The 24,303-nt window shown below is 42.2% G+C and overlaps 1 protein-coding gene and 1 long non-coding RNA gene across 2 annotated transcripts in view; one reads left to right on the top strand and one right to left on the bottom strand.

Moving 5' to 3' along the window:
• Positions 1-15,772, top strand: part of LOC112264452 (SWI/SNF complex subunit SMARCC1) — a 28,371-nt gene extending 12,599 nt beyond the window's left edge. Inside the window, exons 7-26 of the mRNA XM_042295319.1 lie at positions 1,518-1,593; positions 1,670-1,795; positions 1,942-2,027; positions 2,141-2,262; positions 2,344-2,403; positions 2,493-2,530; positions 2,640-2,752; positions 3,018-3,089; positions 3,198-3,311; positions 3,402-3,555; positions 3,896-4,066; positions 6,022-6,280; positions 6,378-6,452; positions 9,174-9,229; positions 9,341-9,473; positions 9,556-9,701; positions 11,947-12,081; positions 12,229-12,358; positions 12,453-12,537; positions 15,470-15,772. Of these exons, the coding sequence (XP_042151253.1) occupies positions 1,518-1,593; positions 1,670-1,795; positions 1,942-2,027; positions 2,141-2,262; positions 2,344-2,403; positions 2,493-2,530; positions 2,640-2,752; positions 3,018-3,089; positions 3,198-3,311; positions 3,402-3,555; positions 3,896-4,066; positions 6,022-6,280; positions 6,378-6,452; positions 9,174-9,229; positions 9,341-9,473; positions 9,556-9,701; positions 11,947-12,081; positions 12,229-12,358; positions 12,453-12,537; positions 15,470-15,488 (2,170 nt within the window). The 3' untranslated portion in view covers positions 15,489-15,772. The remainder of the gene's footprint in view (positions 1-1,517; positions 1,594-1,669; positions 1,796-1,941; positions 2,028-2,140; positions 2,263-2,343; positions 2,404-2,492; positions 2,531-2,639; positions 2,753-3,017; positions 3,090-3,197; positions 3,312-3,401; positions 3,556-3,895; positions 4,067-6,021; positions 6,281-6,377; positions 6,453-9,173; positions 9,230-9,340; positions 9,474-9,555; positions 9,702-11,946; positions 12,082-12,228; positions 12,359-12,452; positions 12,538-15,469) is intronic.
• A 443-nt stretch (positions 15,773-16,215) lies between these two features.
• LOC112264453 lies at positions 16,216-18,050 on the bottom strand. Its single transcript, XR_002955643.2, has 3 exons — positions 17,877-18,050; positions 16,914-17,038; positions 16,216-16,666 (listed from the first exon to the last, which is right to left on the bottom strand). It is a non-coding gene; the product is annotated as an uncharacterized LOC112264453 (long non-coding RNA).
• Positions 18,051-24,303: the final 6,253 nt, after the last annotated feature.

Below are 24,303 nucleotides of genomic sequence, written 5' to 3'. Positions count from 1 at the left end.
CTCACAGGTAGTTTGAAAGAAGAGTGAAGCACTATGCTGGTAGGCTGTAGCAGTTATTTATTCAGACAAACAACCATTCCATCTTCCTGAAGAGAAGTGAAAGCCTTCTGCATCTAATTCTAGTCCTATATTATTCAAGGATGTCATTAGAATGATGAAGATGAGGACAACCAAACTTATTTCATTTAACTGTTAAAATGGAGGAAGGAATGAAGCAGCAATAGAGAAAGAAAGAGGTAGGCTAATAACATGGGGAAATGTTATCATAGGTATATATGCATCAGCCTACTAATTATACAACTATTCAAATCAAATTCGCTAGCCTAAACTTGTAACTTTGTAGGCCGCATGTGCTGCACCAGAATCACATGTTCTCTCCCTGCTCTATCATGGTTTGAACAATTCCAGTCCATTTAATACAGTCCACAGTCAAAAAGATTAGCCTACTGGAGCTAGTTTAACTTATGTACCCAAGAGAGCATATAGCTAGGTACATCTATTGGCTTTTCTGTTGTGCGTAATGTGCAGTAGCTTATATCATAGCTGTATTGGATAATGGCACAATCATGTGGGCTTGGTCATTAAATGCCTTTTTAATATAGGGCTCATAAAATGTATGGCTCTAAATGTATTTAATGTATGGCTCAGGTAGCATCAGGCTTCAATTTCCGATCAAAGCCCTAACCCTGGATTGTATACTGTCATGGTCAAAACATAGATGCAACATTAGCTAAGATGGGGAGAAGTCTGTCCATAATAAAGTGCTGCTCTGCATTCTTAACAACACTATCAACAAGGCAAGTTCTACAAGCCCTAGTTTTGCTGCACCTGGACTACTGTTCAGAGTCTGGTCAGGTGCCACAAAGAGGGAATTTGCAGGAAAATTGCAGCTGGCTCAGAACAGGGCAGCCATGCATACCCCACAAGACATGCCACACGTCTCTTCACAGTCCCCAAGTCCAGAACAGACTATGGGAGGGGTACAGTACCACATGGAACCATGACTACATGGAACTCTATTCCACATCAGGTAACTGATGCAGCAGTAGAATCAGATTTTAAGAGCAGGTAAAAATACACCTTATGGAACAACAGGGAATGTGAAGAGACACATGCAAAGGTACAGACACATGCATATGCACACATTGTGATATTGTTGTATGGTGGTATTGAACATTTTGTATTGTGGATATGTAGTGGTGTAATGTCACATTACGTATAAAACAGTACATCATATAAGTGCCTTAATGTGTTTGGCCCCCAGGAAGAGTAGCTGCTGGCAACAGCTAATGGGGATCCCTAAAAAATACAAATCTAATCCAGACATATGCCTATTTATATGCGTTATAATGCTTTTGAATGACACTTCCGGTTTGGTGGAAAATACTGGGTTACATGTGAGAGAAGTGATTTATTCTCAGGATGGAACATGTTGTAAAATACCAGAAACATTTTCAACCCCAACACACGAACACACACCCTCCATAATCATGTGTATGACTGTTTGTTTCCTGTAGCTACGATAGCTGGCTGTCCACCAGTGACGTAGAGGGAGAGGTGCAGGAACCTCCACACACACACAGACCTTGGAGGGTAAGAAAACACACACACACACACACACAGTTCTATGACTATTTCTCACAAGTGATGAATACGTGTGTGTGTACAGGTGCATGCAGGCTGGGTGTTGGATACGGAGGTGTATAATGAGTGGATGAATGAAGAAGACTACCTGGTAGATGACAGAAACGTTCCCCTCATCCTCCGCCGGAGAGTCCACGTCACGGACCAACAGGTGTGTGTGAGATCCTGTGGCTCTGGGCTAGTTGTGTGCTTGTGTGTGTGTGTTGCTCTCCCTCCACTGTCTTTTTTTTTTAACAGGTCTGTGTGAGCACTTTCTTAGTTGGTATGTCTACCATCACTTGTCTCTTCCTCCACCAGGACCGTAAGTTTACTCCACTGAAGAAGAGAAGACGCTCCCCCTCTCCTCCCTCTTCCGATGGCAAAAAGAAAGGAGGAAAGAAGAGGTGAGGTTTCTGTCTCTTCTTCCACCCCTAGCTCAATCTTGATGGAATTTTCATATTAACCCCTATTCTCTACCTATTGGCCCTCTCTCTATAACCCTGCCTTCCCTCCCTAGTGGCGGGTTTAAGAGGCGTGGGCCAAAGGAGGAAGAGGAAGACGTAGAGGAGGATCTGACTAAAGATATGGAGGATCCAACACCTGTCCCTAATATGGAAGAAATTATACTGCCTAAGAATGGTACACGTGTACACACACAGACAGACAGACACACACACACACACAGACAGATGTTTACTTGTTGTGTCTCTCTGTCTACAGTGAACCCAAAGAAGGACAGTGAGAACACTCCTGTCAAAGGAGGGATGATGACCGACCTGGGTGAGTGAGAGCGAGAGAGAGTGTGTGTGTGTGTGTGTGTGTGTGTGTGTGGTTATAACTCATTCTCCACTCGTCCCTCTTTTCTTCAGATGAAATTGAGGATGACTCTCTGCTTCCTGGTGGAAGGGTAACAATTCAATTAGAACTGCAAGAATTTTATTGAATTATCTAATTTTGATGAGGAATTTAGTGTCTGTACCCTACACACCGATATACCAATTATGTACTGTATGCAGGAGGATGAGGAGGGCAGAGAGGGGCTGCGTCTGTCAGATGGAGAAGACAACATCACAGAACAAACTCACCACATCATCGTTCCGTCCTACACCGCCTGGTTCAACTATAACTGGTGAGTACACACCAGTTATAGTTGTTTCCACCATAATTTGCAAATAAATTCTTTAAAAATCCTACAATGTGATTTTCTGGATTTTTTTTCTCTCATTTTGTCTGTCATAGTTGAAGTGTACCTATGCTAAAAATTACAGGCCTCTCTCATCTTTTTAAGTGGGAGAACTTGCACAATTGGTGGCTGACTAAATACTTTTTTGCCCCACTGTATATTCAAAATGAGTGTTGTCTGTTTTTATCCAAACTTTGTGTACATGTTCCAGTATTCACCAGATCGAGAAACGAGCTCTTCCAGAGTTCTTTAACGGACAGAACAAGTCCAAATCTCCAGAGATGTGAGTAACAATTTCAGGTGTTTCTCAGGGTTCAGTGCTTGGGCCCCTGCTGTTTTCTTCAGACATGATTGTACCCCTTCAGAGACATAATGAACACTGTGTGTGTAGATACCTGGCATATCGTAACTTCATGATTGACTCGTACCGGCTGAACCCCCAGGAGTACCTCAGCTCCACCTCCTGCAGACGGAACCTGACAGGAGACGTCTGCGCCGTCATGAGGTGTGCTATGAAGTTTAAACTACCACTTACTGTGTGTGTGTTGTGTAACAGTGTTTATTGTAACTGTGTGTGTATTGTAACTGTGTGTAGGGTCCATGCGTTGTTGGAGCAGTGGGGGTTAGTGAACTACCAGGTGGATGCAGAAAGCAGACCTCTCCCTATGGGACCCCCTCCCACCCCTCACTTCAACACACTGGCTGATACACCCTCAGGACTGGCCCCGCTGCAGCACAGACCACTACAGGTAACACACACACTTATGTTTTTTGGCTCCTGATTGGCGCAGCGGTCTAAGGCACTGCATCTCCGTGCAAAAGGCGTCACTACAGTCCATGGTTCAAATCCAGGCTATATCACATCCGTGATTGGGAGTCCCATAGGGCAGCGCACAATTTGTTCTTTACTGACTTGCCTAGTTAAATAAAGGTAAAAAGAAAAAATATGTATATATAATCGAACACTAACAGTGAAATTGAGGTACAAATTGACAGCCTGTATGCTTGTTTTGATCCTCTCAAATCTTTCCCTCTCTCCCCCTCCATTTCTCTCTCTTCCCCTCCATCCCTCACTCTCTCCCTGTCCAGGTGTCGTCCTCCCAGCAGATGTTGTTCTTCCCTGAGAGAAGTGTAGAGAAGCCCTCAGACTCTCAGAACTTTGGCCTCAGAACAGACCTGTATGCCAGGAAACACCCCAAGAGTAAAGGAGCCAGTTCAGGGAGGGATTGGACAGAACAGGAGACCCTCCTACTGTTGGAGGTGAGCCAATCATCTCTCAGTTTATCTTCCCTCTACTCAGTGATGTAGTCAAGTCACTGGTCGGAGTCATCACTGGTCGAGTCTCGAAAATTGTGACTTGATTCCGGGTCAAGTCTGACTCCTGGACTCGAGTACTACAACACTGTCATATCAGAAAGATATTTTCCTCTTTCAGACACTACCTATTCTGGTCCCAGAATCCATTTTTCAACAATTAGACTGTCTAATTTTAATGCTTCTTTGGCAATGTAAAAAACAGAGGGTGAGGTACAAAACATTCCAACTGCCAAGGAATCAGGTGACCTAGGGTTACCAAACTTTACGTGGTGCTACTGGGTTACACGATCGCAACTAATGATTACTTGGATTCAACATTCATCTAGATGGCTCGAAAATAGTACAAATCTATGGTGATCAATACGCAACAGTAGTAAGACCTTTTCTGGGAAAGAAGATCAACAGTAAGAACCTGTAGTCCGATCATCTGCTCCAGATTAGGAGGAAGTACCATGTAGTCTCCATCAGCCTATGGCTCATCACCCCTAACTGGTATTGTATATCTTACTGACTTCGCCCCATTATCACTAGATTCAGGTTTTCAAAGGTGATCATTACTTCATTTGTACCCCAAGTCTATATACCACCCATAGAAAAACACCTAATCAATACTCATAAAAGGACAACTGGTAGTGAACCAATAACACAGCTATAACAATCTATTGCTGTCATGACATAGAATAATACTATGCAAACTAAGTGCAAATGGGAATCTGAATATGAGAACATTGAAAATGAATTATTATTACACACATTCATGTGGAAAGAGTATCAATGGAATATCATTAGTAGGTCCATTCTATCTCCAGACAGAATGGTGAAGACCAGAAACAACCAATGAATGCTGGAGAAAATGTGGGGAATTGTCGACCTACATCGTTTTTTGATTTTGTCATAGAATAATGAAATTCTGGAATGGTGTGTTCGTCTCTGTAAACAATGTATTTAAATGTTTCCTGGAAAAGAATCCAAAGCGTGCCATAGTTAGTTATCCCTGAACGGTTTCAAAACCTATTAAATATACTCGTCTGCTTCAAAGAAATGTATTACAGCACATTGGTTAAATAAGGACATTCCTACTATGGAAGAATGGACTTGTAGAGTGAAAGAAATGTGTTTAATGGAGAAGATCACCCATAAAATTAAACTGCAAACATATATGTGAAAAAAGAACAGTTCCTGTAGACAACTCATTAGTCTCAAGCAACCAACCATATGATCATTTGATTGTTTTTTAAATCTTGTATTTCCTTTAGTTGTTTAATTGTATAGTTATTTGGTTTGCTGTGTACTTGCCTGTATCTCAGAAGACCAGATCCTTAATGAGAACCACCATATTTACTTCACAAACAATAATTATACTAGTTGACTGCACAGACACAGTACTGATTCACCGCAATGGTTGGAAACGGTTAGGGGATGACTCAGGGTAGTTGAGGAGCTGGACAATAATGATGATGATGCTGATAATGTTGTTTCCACTACCTCTATTTTATTATTTATTTAACTAGGCAAGCCAGTTAAGAACAAATTCTTATTTACAATGACGGCCTACCAGAAGGCCTCTTGCGGGGACGGGGTCTGGGATTAAAATAAATAAATACAATATAAATATAGGACAAAACACATCACGACAAGAGAGAAGACTACATAAAGAGAGACCTAAGACAACAACATAGCAAGGCAGCAACACATGACAACACAGCATGGTAGCAACACAACATAACAGCAACTGATGAATTGCTGTACTATAAACCTATGCTTGAAAACATTGTTTTGGTACTTGTATTAGTTATCTGGCCAATAACCTTCTTTTCTCCCTCATGCCTATCTCTCTTATTACCATCCTATTTCTCTTCTTCCCCTATCTCTCTTCTCTCTCTCCCCCTCCATCCCAGGCGTTAGAGGTCTATAGAGACGACTGGAACAAGGTGTCAGAACACGTGGGGTCTCGTACCCAGGATGAGTGCATCCTCCACTTCCTGCGCCTGCCAATAGAAGACCCGTATCTAGAGGACTCCGCCTCCTCTCTTGGCCCATTGGCCTACCAGCCCGTTCCTTTCAGCCAATCAGAGAATCCGGTGATGAGCACCGTGGCATTCTTGGCGTCCGTGGTTGATCCCCGAGTTGCCTCCGCCGCTGCCAAGGCTGCTTTGGGTACGTGTGTGTGTGAGAGAGAGAGAGAGTGTGTGTGTGTGCGTGCATGTGTGAGAGAGAGAGTGTTTGTGTTAACCCGGTCTCTGTCTCTCTGTAGAGGAGTTTTGTCGTGTGCGTGAGGAAGCTGACAAGGTTCTGGAGTTCCCTGCACTTAATGAGGCTGAGAAGGCAGGTAGGAGTCTGAAACACGGCAGATATACAGTACCAGTCAAACGTCTGGACACACCAACTCATTGAAGGGTTTTTCTTAATTTGACTATTTTCTACATTGAAGACATCAAAACTATGAAATAACCCACATGGAATCATGTAGTAACCACAAAAGTGTTAAACAAATCAAATCAAATATATTTTATATTCGAGATTCTTCAAAGTAGCCACCCTTTGCCTTGATGACAGCTTTGCACACTCTTGGCATTCTCTCCACCAGCTTCACCTGGAACACTTTTCCAACACTGTTGAAGGAGTTCCCACATATGCTGAGCACTTGTTGGCTGTTTTTCCTTCACTCTGCGGTCCAACTCATCCCAAACCATCTCAATTGGGTTGAGGTTGAGTGATTGTGGAGGCCAGGTCATCTGATACATCACTCTCCTTGGTCAAATAGCCCTTACACAGCCTGGAGGTGTGTTGGGTCATTGTCCTGTTGAAAAACAAATGATATTCCCACTAAGAGCAAACCAGATGGGATGCAATGTCACTGCGGAATGCTGTGGAAGCCATGCTGGTTAAGTGTGCCTTGAATTCTAAATAGATCACTGACAGTGTCACCAGCAAAGCACCATCACACCTCCATGTTTTACGGTGGGAACCACACATGCGGAGATCATCCGTTCGCCTACTCTGCGTCTCACAAAGTCCGGCAGTGGGAACCAAAAATCTCAAATTTGGACTCATCAGACCAAATGACAGATTTCCACCAGGTCTAATGTCCATTGCTCGTGTTTTTTGGCCCAAGCAAGTCTCTTCTTATTGGTGTCCTTCAGTAGTGGTTTCCTTGCAGCAATTTGACCATGAAGGCCTGATTCACACAGTATCCTCTGTACAGTTGATGTATCTGTTACTTGAACTCTGAAGCATTTATTTGGGCTGCAATTTCTGAGGCTGGTAACTCTAATGAACGTATCCTCTGCAGCAGAGGTAACTCTGGGTCTTCCTTTCCTGTGGTGGTTCTCATGAGAGCCAGTTTCATCATAGCTTTTGATGGTTTTTGCGACTGCACACGTTTTCCGGATTGACTGACCTTCATGTTTTAATGTAATGATGGACTGTTGTTTCTCTTTGCTTATTTGAGCTGTTCTTGCTATAATATGAACTTGGTCTTTAACCAAATAGGGCTGCCTTCTGTATACCCTCTGCCTTGTCACAAAACAACTGATTGGCTCAAACGCATTAACCTCTTGAGCTTACTTGAGACGCAGACGTCCCACCTAGAGCTCTGGAAATGCAAATGCGCTACGCTACACGCTAATAGTATTAGTTAAAACGCAAACGTTCATTAAAATACACATGCTTGGTATTGAAATAAAGCTACAGTCATTGTGAATCTAGCCACCGAGTCAGATTTTTAAAATGCTTTTCGGCGAAAGCATGAGAAGCTATTATCTGATAGCATGCAACACCCCAAAAGACCCGTAGGGGATGTAAACAAAAGAATTAGCATAGTCGGCGCTACACAAACCGCACAATAAAATATAAAACATTAATTACCTTTGACCATCTTCTTTCTTTGCACACCTTGATGTCCCATAATCAATACTGGGTCTTTTTTTGGATTAAATCGGTCCATATATAGCCTAGATATCGATCTATGAAGACTGTGTGATAAACGGAAAAAATAGCGTTTCATAACGTAACGTCATTTTTAAAAGTTAAAAATTCGACGATAAACTTTCACAAAACACTTGAAATACCTTTCTAATGCAACTTTAGGTATAACTACACGTTAATAAGCTATAAAAATCATCAGGAGGCGATGTAAATTCGATAGCTGGCCGTGTGGAAAAATGTCCGGAAAAAAAGAAAGACAATGCCTCGGGTTGGTGGTCGGAGGGAATCGGTTCCCTTTGGTCGGATCTACCAAGAATCAAATCAGAATCAAATGAGGAGACTCTATACATCCTGTGGAAGCTGTAGGTACTGCAAGCTCGGCCTCATTTAATACGGTTCACCTTCAACAATTCCTGGGAGTGGCGCATGGATATTTTTTTCCATCTCCAGTGATCAGATTTTCCTGCGCTTTTCGATGAAACAGACGTTCTGTTATAGTCACAGCCGTGATTTAAACAGTTTTGGAAACGTCTGAGTGTTTTCTATCCACACATACTAATCATATGCATATACTATATTCCTGGCCTGAGTAGCAGGACGCCAAAATGTTGCGCGATTTTTAACAGAATTTCCGAAAAAGTAGGGGGGAGGCTTAACAGGTTTTAAGAAGGAAAGAAATTCCACAAATTAACTTTTAACAAGGCACACCTGTCAATTGAAATGCATTCTGGGGTGACTACCTCATGAAGCTGGTTGAGAGAATGCCAAGAGTTTGCAAAGGGTGGCTACTTTGAAGAATATCAAATATATTTTGATTTGTTTAAACATTTTTGGTTAATACATGATTCCTTCCAATGTGTTATTTCGTAGTATTGTTATCTTCACTAGTAATGTGCATTGTAGAAAATGTTACAAATAATGAAAAAACCATGGAATGATTTGGTGTCTCCAAACTTTTGACTGGTACTGTATATATTACACACACTCCTCAACCCTCAAACACTGCAGTAGAGAATCCTTTCATCACACTTTCTCTCTCTAGGCCGTCATTGTAAATGAGAATTTGTTCTTAACTGACTTGCCTAGTTAAATAAACTCTATCCCTCCCTCTCCTTCCCTGTAGATGTGATGGATAGTGAGAAGATGGAGACTGAGACTGGCTCCCAGCAGTCTCTGCAGGTGAGACTAGAAGTGACCTTTGGGGTCAGAGGAAGTGAGACAGGAATTTACACTCTGGTGTTTCTGAGAATCTGATTGTCAGTGGGTGATGATTGTGTGTGTGTGTTCCAGGCGGATAGACAGACGGTTCTAGAGCCCAGTGGAGGAGAGAGATCAGTGGAGGGAGAACGAGTTAAGAGAGAGAATGCTGAAATGACAGTCACAGAGGAGAGAGACTGCGATAGCGGAGGGAACCGCGAGTCAGGTGTGTGTGTCTAATTTATATTTTTATAGACAAGATGGTGTGTAATGATGTAAGTTCTAGATGATCTCCTTCTCCCGTTTAGACCGAGGGGAGAAGGAGGAGATTGCGGGACGATGGAGAGAAGTAGAGCAGGATGAAGGGAGGAGACTAGCAGAGCTGGAGTTGGTAGATGGGACCGTTACCACGGCAGCAGCTGCTGCTCTAGGCGCCGCTGCTACTAAGGCCAAGGTAAGCCCCGCCCACAACCCTCAAACCACCCTATCGCTGCTCACTTACCCCACCCATCAGCCAATCCCTGTCAACTGCCCATTAATGAGGATAGGGGAGACGCTAGCGTCTCAACTGGCCAATTTCCAAGGGAAATGCGCCAGATTCAAATAAAATGCTATAAAATTCAAACTTTCATTCAATCACACATGTAAGATACTCAATTAAAGCTACACTCGTTGTGAATCCAGCCAACATGTCAGATTTTAAAAATGCTTTTCGGCGAAAGCATATGAAGCTATTATCTGATAGCCTGCAGCCATCCTCACCAGCAGTAAACAAAGGGGCTAGCGTAGCAGGCGCTACACAAGACGCTGAAATAAAATATAAATTACCTTTGACGAGCTCCAATATGTCCCATAAACATCACAATTGGTCCTTTTGTACGATTTAATTCCGTCCATATATATAGAAAATGTCCATTTATAAAGCGCGTTTGATCCATAAAAAAACAGCTTTGAAAAACGCAACATCACTACAAAATATTTCAAAAGTTGCCTATAAACTTTGCCAAAATATTTCAAACTACTTTTGTAATACAACGTTAGGTATTTTTAAACGTTAATAATCTATCAAATTGTAGACGGGCAATCTGTATTCAATACATGAACGAAAAGAAAAAAGCTCTGCTCTTCACGTCTTGTGTAACTCACAAATGTGTCCCCTGTTCCGAGTTGGCCTACTTCCTGTTAAGACAAAGAAATAACCTCAGCCATATTCCTAACACTGGCGACATCGTGTGGAAGTGTAACAGTATAACTTTAGACCGTCCCCTCGCCCATACCCGGGCGCGAACCAGGGACCCTCTGCACACATCAACAACAGTCACCCACGAAGCATCGTTACCCATCGCTCCACAAAAGCCACGGCCCTTGCAGAGCAAGGGGAACAACTACTTCAAGGTCTCAGAGCAAGTGACGTCACCGATTGAAACGCTATTTAGCGCGCACCACCGCTAACTAAGCTAGCCGTTTCACATCCGTTACAGAAGTGGTAGGAACTGAAAGTATGTTCCTATTAAATTTCCAATGGCAAAGACAATCTAGGGAAGAGAGGGGGGGGGGACAATTCTGAACAGTTAGTCCTCAGGGTTTTGCCTGCTACATAAGTTCTGTTATACTCGTGATTCAAACAGTTTAGAAACTTCAGAATGTTTTCTATCCAAATCTACTAATAATATGCATATCTTATATTCTTGGCATGAGTAGCAGGAAGTTGAAATTGGGCACGCTATTTATCCAAAAGTGAAAATTCTGCCCCCTAGCTTTAAGAGGTTAAACTGGCCTATCCCCCACTTTTTTTCTTCCTACTGGCCTGTCACAACAACTTGTGACCAAGCCAATCAACCACACCACCCTCTCTCTCCCCTTTTATGTGATCATATTTTTTGGGGGAAAGTTGAACCTTATTTGGTAACTCGCACACTGAGTATCCCAAACAACAGGAACACCTTCCTATTATTGAGTTACACCCCCCCCCCTCTCTTACCCTCAGACAGCATCAATTCGTTGGGGCACGGACTGTACAAGGTGTCTAAAGTATCCACAGGGATGCTGGCCCATGTTGACTCCAATGCTTCCCACAGTTGTCAAGTTGGCTGGATGTCATTTGGGTGGTGGACCATTCTTAATACACATTGGAAACTGTTGAGTGTGAAAAACCCAGCAGGGTTGCAGTTCTTGACACAAACCGGTGCGCCTGGCACCTACTACCGTGCCCCGTTCAAAGGCACTTTAATATTTTGTCTTGCCCATTCACCCACTGAATGGCACACATATACAATCCAGGTCTCCATTGGCTCAAGGCTTTAAAAGTATTTTACCCTCTCTCCTGAGTGGTGTAGCGGTCTAAGGCACTGATTCTCAGTGCTATAGGCGTCACTACAGACACCCTGGTTCGAATCCAGGCTGTATCACAACCGGCCATGATTGGGAGTTCCATAGGGCGGAGCACAATTGGCCCAGCGTCGTCCATGTTTGGCCCGTGTTGGTCGTCATTGTAAATACGAATTTGTTCTTAACTGACTTGCCTAGTTAAATTTAAAACATCTACACTGATTTTTGAAGTGTATTTAACAAGTGATATCAATAAGTGATCATTGCTTTCACCTGGATTTACCTGGTCAGTCTGTGATGGAAATAAATGTTTTGTATTTTGTGTACAGCAAATAGATACAGTAATTCTCTCTCTTGCCCTCTCTCTCTAGCACCTAGCAGCAGTAGAGGAGAGGAAGATCAAGTCTCTGGTGGCTCTGCTGGTGGAGACTCAGATGAAGAAGCTGGAGATCAAACTGAGACACTTTGAGGAGCTGGAGACCATCATGGACCGAGAGAAAGAGGCTGTGAGTATACAGATCTACATCTAGCCAATCGGGCTCTAGTTTGGGGGAGCTACTAAACATGACTTTGGGTATTTCATAATGGTTCCTTATAAATGTAACATTTATCTGTGTCCCTCTTTCCCTGCTCCTCTCTCACTGTGTGTGTAGTTGGAGCAACAGCGTCAGCAGCTGTTGTCAGAGCGACAGAGTTTCCACTCTGAGCAGCTGAAACATGCAGAGATGAAGATTCTACAGCAGAGAGAGCAGCAAGCACCATACACTCCACAACAACACACAGGTCTGTACTCGCACGTACACACACGCAAACACACACGTTGTGTGTGCGAATGTCATGGTAAATATGTAACATCCATCTCTCACCTCTCCTTTAGGCCAGTCCATGCCCAGCCAGATGATGCCTAGTGGGGAAACTCTCTCACCATGGCCCCCGACACCCTGGAGCTCCCAACGGCATGTGTGAGTACCCTCACCCCACACTGCCCCTTACCTCTAGAAAATGTTCACAAAAAATGTACCCATAATTTTAACATATTGATGGTGTTTAACAGTGCATTCGGAAAGTATCCAGACCCCTTGACTTTTTCTAAATGTTGTTACGTTACAGCCTTATTCTAAAATGTATTACATTGTTTTTTCCCTCCCTCAATCTACACACAATACCCCATTATCACAAAGTTAAAAACAGGTTTTTATACATTTCTGCAAATGTAAACATTTTTAAAAATCACATTTACATAACTATTCAGACCCTTTACTCAGTACTTTGTTGAAGCACCTTTGGCAGAGATTACAGCCTTGAGTCTTCTTGGGTATGACGCTACAAGCTTGGCACACCTGTATTTGGGAAGTTTCTCCCATTCTTCTCTGCAGATCCTCTCAAGCTCTGTCAGCTTGGATGGGGAGTGTCGCTACACAGCTATTTTCAGGTTTCTCCAGAGATGTTCGATTGGGTTCAAGTCCGGGCTCTGGCTGGGCCCCGCAAGGCTATTCAGAGACTTGTCCTGAAGCCACTCCTGCGTTGTCTTGGCTGTGTGCTTAGGGTTGTTGTCCTGTTGGAAGGTGAACCTTCGCCCAGTCTGAAGTCCTGAGTGCCCTGGAGCAGTTTCTCATCAAGGATCTCTCTGTACTTTGTCCCGTTCAACCTCCCAGTCCATGCCGCTGAAAAACATCTCCACCGCATGATGCTGCCACCTTGCTTCACTGTAGGGATGGTGCCAGGTTTCCTCCAGACTTGGCATTCAGGCCAGATTTCAATATTGGTTTCATCAGACCAGAGAATCTTGTTTCTCATGGTCTGAGAGTCCTTTAGGTGCCTTTTGGCAAACTCCAAGCGGGCTGTTATGTGACTTTTACTGAGGAGTTGCTACCGTAAGGCCACTCTACCATCAAGGCCTAATTGGGGGAGTGCTGCAGAGATTGTTGTCCTTCTGCAATGTTCTGCCATCTCCACAGAGGAACTCTGGAGCTCTGTCAGTAACCATTCTTAGTTACCTCCCTGATCAAGGCCCTTCTCCACCGATTGCTCAGCTTGGCCGTGTGGCCAGCTCTAGGAAGAGTCATGGTGGTTTCAAACTTCTTCCAGTTAAGAATGATGGAGGTCACTGTGTGTTCTTGGGGACATACAATGCTGCACAAATGTTTTGGTACCCTTCCCCAGATATTTATCTCGACACAATCCTGTCTCGGAGCTCTATGGACAATTCCTTCAACCTCATGGCTTTGACATGCACTGTTAACTGTCAGGATGTTATATAGATAGCTGTGTGCCTTTCCAAATCATGTCCAAACAATTCAATATACCACAGGTGAACTTCAATCAATTTGTAAAAACATCTCAGGGATGGTCAATGGAAACAGAATGCACCAGAGCTCAATTTCGAGTCTCAGAGCAAAGGTTCGGAATACTCAAATCAAATCAAAGTTTATTTGTTATGTGTGCCGAATACGACAGTCAAATGCTTACTTACAGGCTCTAACCAATGGTGCGGGAAAAAAGGTGTGTGGGTAAGTAAAGAAATAAAACAACAGTAAAAAGACATTTGAAAAAGAGTAGAAAAGCTATATACAGACACCTGTTAGTCAGGCTTATTGAGGTAGTATGTACATGTAGGTATCTTTTAAAGTGACTGTGCATATATGATGAACAGAGTAGCAGCAGCATAAAAGAGGGGTTGGGGGGGGGGGCACACAATGCAAATAGTCAGAGTAGCCGTTTGGTTACCTGTTCAGGAGTCTTATGGCTTGGGGGTAAAAACTGTTGAGAAGCCTTTTTGCCCTAGACTTGGCACTCTGGTACCGCTTGCCATGCGGTAGTAGAGAGAACAGTCTATGACTAGGGTGGCTGGGGTCTTTGACAATTTCTAGGGCCTTCCTCTGACACCACCTGGTGTAGAGGTCCTGGATGGCAGGCAGCTTTGCTCCAGTGATGTACTGGGCTGTACGCACTACCCTCGGAAGTGCCTTGTTGTTGGAGGCCGAGCAATTGCCGTACCAGGCAGTGATGCAACCGATGCTCTCAATGTTGTAGCTGTAGAACCTTTTTTGAGGATCTCAAGACCCATGCCAAATCTTTTTAGTTTCCTGAGAGGGGAGTGGCTTTGTCGTGCCCTCTTCACGACTGTCTTGGTGTGTTTGGACTTATTTACATGAGGTATTTCTGTGTTTTATTTGTTTAAAAAAATTGCTACAATTTCTAAAACCTGTTTTTGCTTTGTCATTATGGGCTATTGTTTGAAGAAAATGTGTTTTAATCGATTTTAGAATAAAGGCTGTAACGCAACACAATGTGGAAAGGGGACGGGGTCTGGATACTTTCCGAATGCTCTGTATGTTGACTTAGTAATGCAGACGGAAGTTGACGATTGAAGTTTGGGGAGGTGTATCTGCCACAGCCAAAAGTTGGTCATTGTTGTTTTCCAACAGGAAGCCCCAAATCAACATAGCTGCCATTGTTTTATTAAAGTTTCTTATTAATAAGATCAAAATAAACTTGTCTCTACCACCTGTATCACACACTCACAAACTGAAAACATTTGTACAATTCATTGGTTAGAAAGGTTTCAAATATCACATTCATTTGTATCCACTGTCTTTTAAATCTCAGCAAAGTTGGTTCCTGTTTCAGTCATGGCTTTGGTCACGTTCGCGTGGTCAATCAAAAACACCTTAATTGACTATAGCGCCTTCCACAATGCAAGCAATGGCCTTTGAGCACATGGATTTTCCAAAGTTCATGCAGTTGATATGTAGGTGTAAGTCGGACAATTTTTTTTATCCCTATAATGCCACCCACTTTTTAAAAGGCGGTGACCAACGCTGGTAACTAACTGCATGAAACTGATCCGCTGGAACGTGCCCGCTCATGTAGTTTCTTCTTCTCTTCTGTCAGACCCACCACCACAGCCTGATGGGATAGCTCCGACCCAGCCTGGTCCTCCAAGCACAGCCATACACAGCCGGGGAGCAGAAACATGAGACCACACCTTGACCCCAGTCACCTTATGAATACACACAGTACATATTTTGGATCCACAGTAAGAAACAGTCAAGGAATCTAATCTTCACATTGGACAGGTCCTCATGTGACTGTCATTTTGATGTCATTTAACCATTGTTACACACACTTGCTGTATGCTTTATTGACCAGTGCTGAAGAGTATACGCAAATCATTGTGTTTTATATGAAACTATCGATCTGTGTACGTGTCCTTTTTTAGTGTGTGTGTGTGTGTGTGTGTGTTCAGAGTTCAATGATGTTGGACGTGATACTCTATTTTACAGGACATTGACATCACAGATCCAGTACTGGATACTGACCAAGTATGAAAGAAATATTGTACCATACTCTAACTAGTTGAAACAGTACTAGTGGCTAGTTTGGGAGAATATCAGTCATCTTGTGTCTGAGGGTGAGTGTTTTAGAGAAAGTATTAGAGGTTGGTTTCTTTCATTGACTGTAGAGTTTGATAGGACCAGAACCACAGTATAGCAGCCCTACTGGACCAGCGCTGCACCTCACCCTCATGATGGTCTTTCATAAAAACTCATTGTCATATCCCTTTTTCTTTCATTGATCCCTCCCAGATCCACCCACCCAGACATGTAGTTTGAAAACCATTAAAGTCAAACGGAGGATCAGGGATGAATACATTTAATTGCCACACATTACAATTATAATGAACTTTTAGGTTGTTTAACTGTCTTGATAGACACGGGAAACAATTGAAAAGGACAATATGAACAGGTGATACATGTTTTTTTTGTTCATCTAATAAACAGCTGGATTCATTGGTCCACTCTATCCATTGTGGGTAGACATGTGCACTGAAATTGATGTCATATTTATATTTTAGACATTTAGCAGAAGCTCTTGACCCTAAATGCTCTTGTAAGTCACTGGATTAGTGCCTTACTCAAGAGCATATAGACAATTTCCCTTTACAACTCATTGTAAAAACCCACAGAGCAGTAAAGAGAGCAGTAAAGATAGCAGTAAAGAGAGACAGTAAGTCGTGGAGTTAATCAACCTCTGGCTCCTCTCCAGTCGTTAGTCATGTTGCTGAGGTTTAAGCCGCCTTCTGTTTCTCTGTTGAATTATAAAACAGTACCAGCCCAATCAGTAGGGTTTTCTATTCATCAGTGTGATTCAAAGCAAATGGATTCTTGAATGTATAGGTCAATATGGACAGCATTCATTTTCTCCTTGTTTTGATCAGGACCAAAAAGTGTAGGACAAATCACACACAACCATCGGACAAAAAAATACATCTTCAACTTTTTACAAAATGCATTGTATTGGTCATTGTATACATTTTTAACCTAGCCTTACTCACCATAAAGCGATTTGGCAAGGTAGTATGTTGCAGTTCCTACAACAACGAAAATTCCAATAACGATGAGAGCTTTAGTTGACACTACCAGCAGACCGATGTTAAAGCCCCCGATAGCCAATCCCTGACTGTTGAAATTAAGGGAAATGCCCATTAATAATTTAATGACAAGCTCACCATTTGACATTTTCACAGGGTCACAGTGATGAGGGAAATGGTGACAAAGACAATTACACTACTCACAGAACAAAAACCCTCGTTTGAGAGTCAGTATGTCTTTTGTAGATAGGTGCACAGTTCAGACTCCACACAGGTGGTGAATCACTAAACAGAACACTTTCACTTGTTTAACCTAATGATGATAGCCTGGGAGTGGCAGTGTTGCTTAGACTCAAGTGACCTCGGTTATGAAATAGGCGAAAATCAGACATGCATGGACGCACTGCACCCTAGTGATAATTTAGCTTTCAATTATCTTGTATCCTCTCCCTTCATTTTAGTTAGCTGGCAATGTGATAATTTTAATGATGCGTCAATACAGCGCCGACATTCCATTGATTAGAGCAACACAGAGCCATATAGTTTGTCCTAAATATAAGGCTCTGTTGCTTTTATCAATGAAATGTTACACCTAATCTAATATGTCCAGTCGTTTCAACAAATTAAATGTTTGAATTAGACTCCCATCACATGCATAACTTGAAATGAGTACAAAAAAACATCTATAACTGCCGTTACACGATGCCGTTTGTACGTAATTTTAGTTGCTTCGTGAAGCACCCCCTCCCGCCAAAAAGCTAGTGGTGACAATCAGCGTTTGGGTCAATTCCCATTTCACCTTCCCCCAATGATTCTTTATGATACAAATTAGGAATTTGAATTGTTAGTTCTTGAATTGACTGAAGTGAAATAATATTGATCCGAACCCTGGTGACAAGTACAGTATAACACATATTTGCTACTCACATAACCAAAACCATCTTGTCTGAGATAATGAATATGTCCCTTCAAGAGCCCAAAGGTGTGTGTTCTGCGTTAATGATCGCTCTGGAAAACACCTACATCGCGACGACATTCACACGGAAACGCCTTAATGCCGCGTTCCAAAACAACTGGGAACTCTAAAAAAAAAAGATCACGTCTGTGATCTTCGAGTCGGAAAATCATTGCTCTAAACTCAGAGCTCTGCGGGTTTCCAGTACTTTTGAACGCTCGGAAGTCTGAGATTTCAGAATCAGTCACTTTCGGTTGTGATGTCACAACTGACTTATAGGAAACTAGGCCCATTTCTTTGAAATGTTTTGTTCACACACACACACACACACACACACACACACACACACACACACACACACACACACACACACACACACACACCATATGTATGTATAAAGCCCATTTTACATCAGCAGGTCTCAAAAAGTGCTATACAGAACCCAGACTAAAACCCCAAAGAGCAAGCAATGCAGATGTAGAAGCATGGTGGCTAGGATAACTCCCTTGAAAGGCAGGAACCTAGGAATAAACCCAGAGAGAAACTGGCCTCTGAGGGGTGGTCAGTCCTTTTCCAGCTCTGCTGGGTGGAGATTGTAAAAGCAATCGGTTTAGAGTGTTTGGCCTAAACACTGGCTCTGTGTTGCTCTAATCCAGTAGCTCTTCATCTTGATCCTGGGAACTGAAAGGGGTGCAACACCCCTCCAATTCACACTTTATTAATATAATCAGCTGTGTACTGCTGGGACAATAACTCAAATGTGCACCTCTTTGCGTCCCCAGGACCTGGATTAAGAAATATTACACTAATCAATGAAATATTCTACCTAATATACACGATTTACAGTGATTTACAGAAAGAACACATCTGAATTTAACACATCTGAATTTAACACATCTGAATTTAACACATCTGAATTTAGCACATCTGAATTTAACACATCTGAATTTAACACATCTGAATTTAACACATCTGAATTTAGCACATCTGAATTTAACACATCTGAATTTAACACATCTGAATTTAACACATCTGAATTTAACACATCTGAATTTAACACATCTGAATTTAACACATCTGAATTTAACACATCTGAATTTAGCACATCTGAATTTAACACATCTGAATTTAACACATCTGAATTTAACACATCTGAATTTAACACATCTGAATTTAACACATCTGAATTTAACACATCTGAATTTAACACATCTGAATTTAACACATCTGAATTTAACACATCTGAATTTAACACATCTGAATTTAGCATATCTCGGGATTAGTACAACCAGGGCAGTGACCAGTTAACAAAGCTGAAGCTCAATTACTGCATTTCTATACAATTATAATTTTTTTAAATGCTATTTTGAGAACAGCTAAAACAAGCAAAAATGACCCCAGCTAGTATCACTTAGAGGCTGTATGTTCATTCACCTCAGTCAATCTATAAGCACAAAGCTTATTAGCTACAATTGTAATGTCATACAATTATGAGAAATGATTCACGCTGCATGTAAAATCAGTGACAAAACAAAAACTTTACATTTTTACAACTGTATTGTTTGCCTTTTAATGTAGGCCTAAGCCTTATGGGGAATATCGACCATGTGTGGAAACATATCTACCTTTTATTCAGTTCCTAACTTTTTGGTAAGTTTAGTACCGATTTTCTCAGGGGATCCCACATGGAAACCAATGTACTAATCACTCTCTCTCTCTGCTTGCTTCCTCTCTCTCTCTCTCTCTCTCTCTCTGCTTGCTTCCTCTCTCTCTGCTTGCTTCTCTCTCTCTCTCTCTCTCTCTCTCTCTGCTTGCTTCTCTCTCTCTCTCTCTCTCTCTGCTTGCTTCCTCTCTCTCTGCTTGCTTCCTCTCTCTCTCTCTCTCTCTCTCTCTGCTTGCTTCCTCTCTCTCTCTCTCTCTCTGCTTGCTTCCTCTCTCTCTCTCTCTCTCTCTCTCTCTCTCTCTCTCTCTCTCTCTCTCTCTGCTTGCTTCCTCTCTCTCTCTCTCTCTCTGCTTGCTTCTCTCTCTCTCTCTCTCTCTGCTTGCTTCTCTCTCTCTCTCTCTGCTTGCTTCCTCTCTCTCTCTCTCTCTCTCTCTCTCTCTGCTTGCTTCCTCTCTCTCTCTCTCTCTCTGCTTGCTTCCTCTCTCTCTCTCTCTCTCTCTCTCTCTCTCTGCTTGCTTCCTCTCTCTCTCTCTCTCTCTCTGCTTGCTTCCTCTCTCTCTCTCTGCTTGCTTCCTCTCTCTCTCTCTCTGCTTGCTTCTCTCTCTCTCTCTCTCTCTCGCTCTCTGCTTGCTTCCTCTCTCTCTCTCTCTCTGCTTGCTTCCTCTCTCTCTGTGCTCGCTTCCTCTCTCTCTGTGTGCTCTGGTTCATTGCACCCTGCCTCAGCCTCACCACTGAGCACCACATCACTGTCTGTCTTAGTTGCCTACTCTCTATAAAGCAACGTTAGTTATTATGAGAAGTTAGTAGTATGGCATGTGCAAAGCTGTCATCAAGGCAAAGGGTGGCTACTTTGAAGAATCTCAAATATATTGATTTGCTTAACACTTTTTTGGTTAATACAAAAAAAACTTTCAGAGCGCACTGTATGTATTGATATTGTCCTTGTTATAAAGTATCTTCTCTCCACACAGAGATGTAACCTGGTGACTATACATTGGGAGAGTATAGTTGTATACTTTCACTTTTGCAACACCCAATCGTGCTCATTTACAGGATTATGATTATTTTATAGTACCACACACACACACACACACACACACACACACACAATTTTATCTTAGCACTCTCTGTCCTCTGTGTGTATCTGTCTTATTAGATAAAATACTTATAGCCTACAACAGGCATATATTGTTATATATTAACATGATGAAAATGGCACATTGATAATCAGGCCTATGTAATGTATTTAGAATCAGGTCTATTTATATAAAGAAGCTACACTTGTCCCTCAAACAGTACAGACTGTTCTTCGTGCTGTCTGACATAAGACAATGCAACTTGGGTTCAATCAAGAAATAAAGCTAAAAACCTTTTATAGGCCTAAATGTAGAAGCTGCATGGATTCAAAAACATGTTCTTACTGAATTTCCTCAAGTGGTAAAACAAATGTACAGTTCTAGTAGTTGGTAAGGAAGTGTGACTACTCTGCCTACATGGTGCATTCTGTTGAAAATGACGCATGGCTGACTTTTACTGTGTATTTTCATGCATACAGTTGAAGTCAGAAGTTTACATACAGCTTAGCCTAACTACATTTAAACTCAGTTTTTCACAATTCCTGACATTTAATCCTAGTAACAATTCCAATTCCGTGCTTCTACACCTGCATTGCTTGCTGTTTGGGGTTTTAGGCTGGGTTTCTGTACAGCACTTTGAGATATCAGCTGATGTACGAAGGGCTATATAAATACATTTGATTTGATTTGATGTCTTAGGTCAGTTAGGATCACCACTTTATTTTAAGAATGTGAAATGTCAGAATAATAGTAGAGAAAATTATTTATTTCAGCTTTTATTTATTTCATCACATTCCCAATGGGTCATACGTTTACATACACTCAATTAGTATTTCGTAGAATTGCCTTTAAATTGTTTAACTTGAGTAAAAAGTTTTGGGTAGCCTTCCACAAGCTTCCCACAATAAGTTGGGTGAATTTTGGCCCATTCCTCCTGACAGAGCTGGTGTAGCTGAGTCAGGTTTGTAGGCCTCCTTGCTCCCACATGCTTTTTCAGTTCTGCCCACACATTTTCTATAGGATTGATGTCAGGGCTTTGTGATGGCCACTCCAATACCTTGACTTTGTTGCCCTTAAGCCATTTTGTCACTACTTTGGAAGTAGGCTTGGGGTCATTGTCCATTTTGGAAGACCCATTTGCGACCAAGCTTTAACTTCCTGACTGATGTCTTGAGATGTTGCTTCAATATAGCCACATAATTTTCCTTTCCTCATGATACCATCTATTTTGTGAAGTGCACCAGTCCCTCCTACAGCAAAACACCCCAACAATGTGATGCTGCCACCCCGTGCTTCACGGTTGGGATGGTGTTCTTCGGCTTGCAAGACTTCCCCTTTTCCTCCAAACATAACAATGGTCATTATGGCCAAACAGTTCTATTTTTGTTTCATCAGACCAGAGGACATTTATCCTAAAAGTACGATCTTTGTCCCCAAAGGTGCAGTTGCAAACCGTAGTCTGGCTTTTTTATGACGGTTTTGGAGCAGTGGCTTCTTCCTTGCTGAGCAGCCTTTCAGGTTATGTCAATATAGGACAAATTTTTCTGTGGATATAGATACTTTTGTGAAGATGCTGGAGGAAACAGGTACAAGGTCTTTTGCTGCTGTTCTGGGATTGATTTGCACTTTTCACACCAAAGTACGTTCATCTCTAGGAGATAGAACACGTCTCCTTTCTGAGCGGTATGAGGGCTGCTTGGTCCCATGGTGTTTATACTTGCGTACTATTGTTTGTACAGATGAACGTGGTACCTTCAGGCATTTGGAAATTGCTCCCAAGGATGAACCAGACTTGTGGAGGTCTACATTTTTTTTCTGGGGTCTTGGCTGATTTCTTTTGATTTCCCATGATTTCAAGCAAAGAGGCACTGAGTTTGAAGGTAGGCCTTGAAATACATCCACAGGTACACCTCCAATTGACTAAAATGATGTCAATTAGCCTATCAGAAGCTTCTAAAGCCATGACATAATTTTCTGGAATTTTCCAAGCTGTTTAAAGGCACAGTCAACTTAGTGTATATAAACTTCTGACCCAATAGATTTTTGATGCAGTGAATTATAAGTGAAATAATCTGTCTGTAAACAATTATTGGAAAAATTACTTGTCATGCGCAGAGTAGATGTCCTAACCGACTTGCCAAAACTATTGTTTGTTAACAATCAATTTGTGGAGTGGTTGAAAAACGAGTTTTAATGACTCCAACCTAAGTGTATGTAAACTTCTGACTTCAACTGTATATCATATCAAATGTATATATAAATCCCTTCTTACATCAGCTGATATCTCAAAGTGCTGTACAGAAACCCAGCCTAAAACCCCAAACAGCAAGCAATGCAGATGTAGAAGCACGGCGGCTAGGAAAAACTCCCTAGAAAGGCCAGAACCTAGGAAGAAACCTAGAGAGGAACCAGGCTATGAGGGGTGGCCAGTCCTCTTCTGGCTGTGCCAGGTGGATATTATAACAGAACATGGCCAAGATGTTCATAGATGACCAGCAGGGTCAAATAATAATAATCACAGTGGTTGTCAAGGGTGCAACAGGTCAGCCCATCAGGAGTATATGTCAGTTGGCTTTTCATAGCCGATCATTCAGAGTATCTCTACTGCTCCTGCTGTCTCTAGAAAGTTGAAAACAACAGGTCTGGGACAAGTAGCACGTCCGGTGAACAGGTCAGGGTTCCATAGCTGGAGGGTAGAACAGTTGAAACTGGAGCAGCAGCACGGCCAGGTGGACTGGGGACAGCAAGGAGTCATCAGGCCAGGTAGTCCTGAGGCATGGTCCTGGGGCTCAGGTCCTCTGAGAGAGAGAGAATTAGAGAGAGCATACTTACATTCACACAGGACACCGGATAAGACAGGAGAAATACTCCAGCTATGACAGACTGACCCTAGACCCCCGACACATAAACTACTGCAGCATAAATACTGGAGGCTGAGACAGGAGGGGTCAGGAGACACTGTGGCCCCGTCCGACGATACACCCGGACAGGGCCAAACAGGCAGGATATAACCCCACCCACTTTGCCAAAGCACAGCCCCCACACCACTAGAGGGATATCTTCAACCACCAACTTACCATCTTGAGACAAGGCTGAGTATAGCCCACGAAGATCTCCCCCACGGCACAACCCAAGGGGGGGTGCCAACACGGACAGGAAGATCACGTAATTTCTAAAGTAAGTCAAGCCATTGCTTATAGGGAAAATACGAGCAGGATATTATATTGTGGCAAACACAACATTACAGTTGGACCAGAATGAAACAAAACACTTGCGAACTGGTTTAAAACTTCACATTTTGTAGCAATTACCTGGAAAGGCTAGTGCCTACCGTACCCAACAAATGACAGCAGTAGGCTAATGGTATTTATTTTACAACAGGCCTACTTAGAACCTTAAACTAAATACGGATAAAACATTTAAAAAGACAGATCAGACTTAATTTAGCCAGTGACAATTTCTCAACCGATGTAACAAAACACGTTTTGCTTATTTAAAGAACTGGTTTAGATGAATAAATATGCTTACAATAATAACAATGATATACAATAAGGATAAAACAAATAAATATGAAAAAAATACACAAAATAAAGTTCCAAAATTGCATCCTACCTGAATAGCTACTTGCACAGTAGCCTGCATTTGGCCAAGCCAACTTTC

This window comes from Oncorhynchus tshawytscha, linkage group LG13 (assembly GCF_018296145.1).
Source record: "Oncorhynchus tshawytscha isolate Ot180627B linkage group LG13, Otsh_v2.0, whole genome shotgun sequence".
NCBI classification, from domain to species: domain Eukaryota; kingdom Metazoa; phylum Chordata; class Actinopteri; order Salmoniformes; family Salmonidae; genus Oncorhynchus; species Oncorhynchus tshawytscha.
The sequence above is the reverse complement of the archived record's forward strand: the minus strand, read 5'-3'. Positions and strand labels throughout refer to the sequence as shown.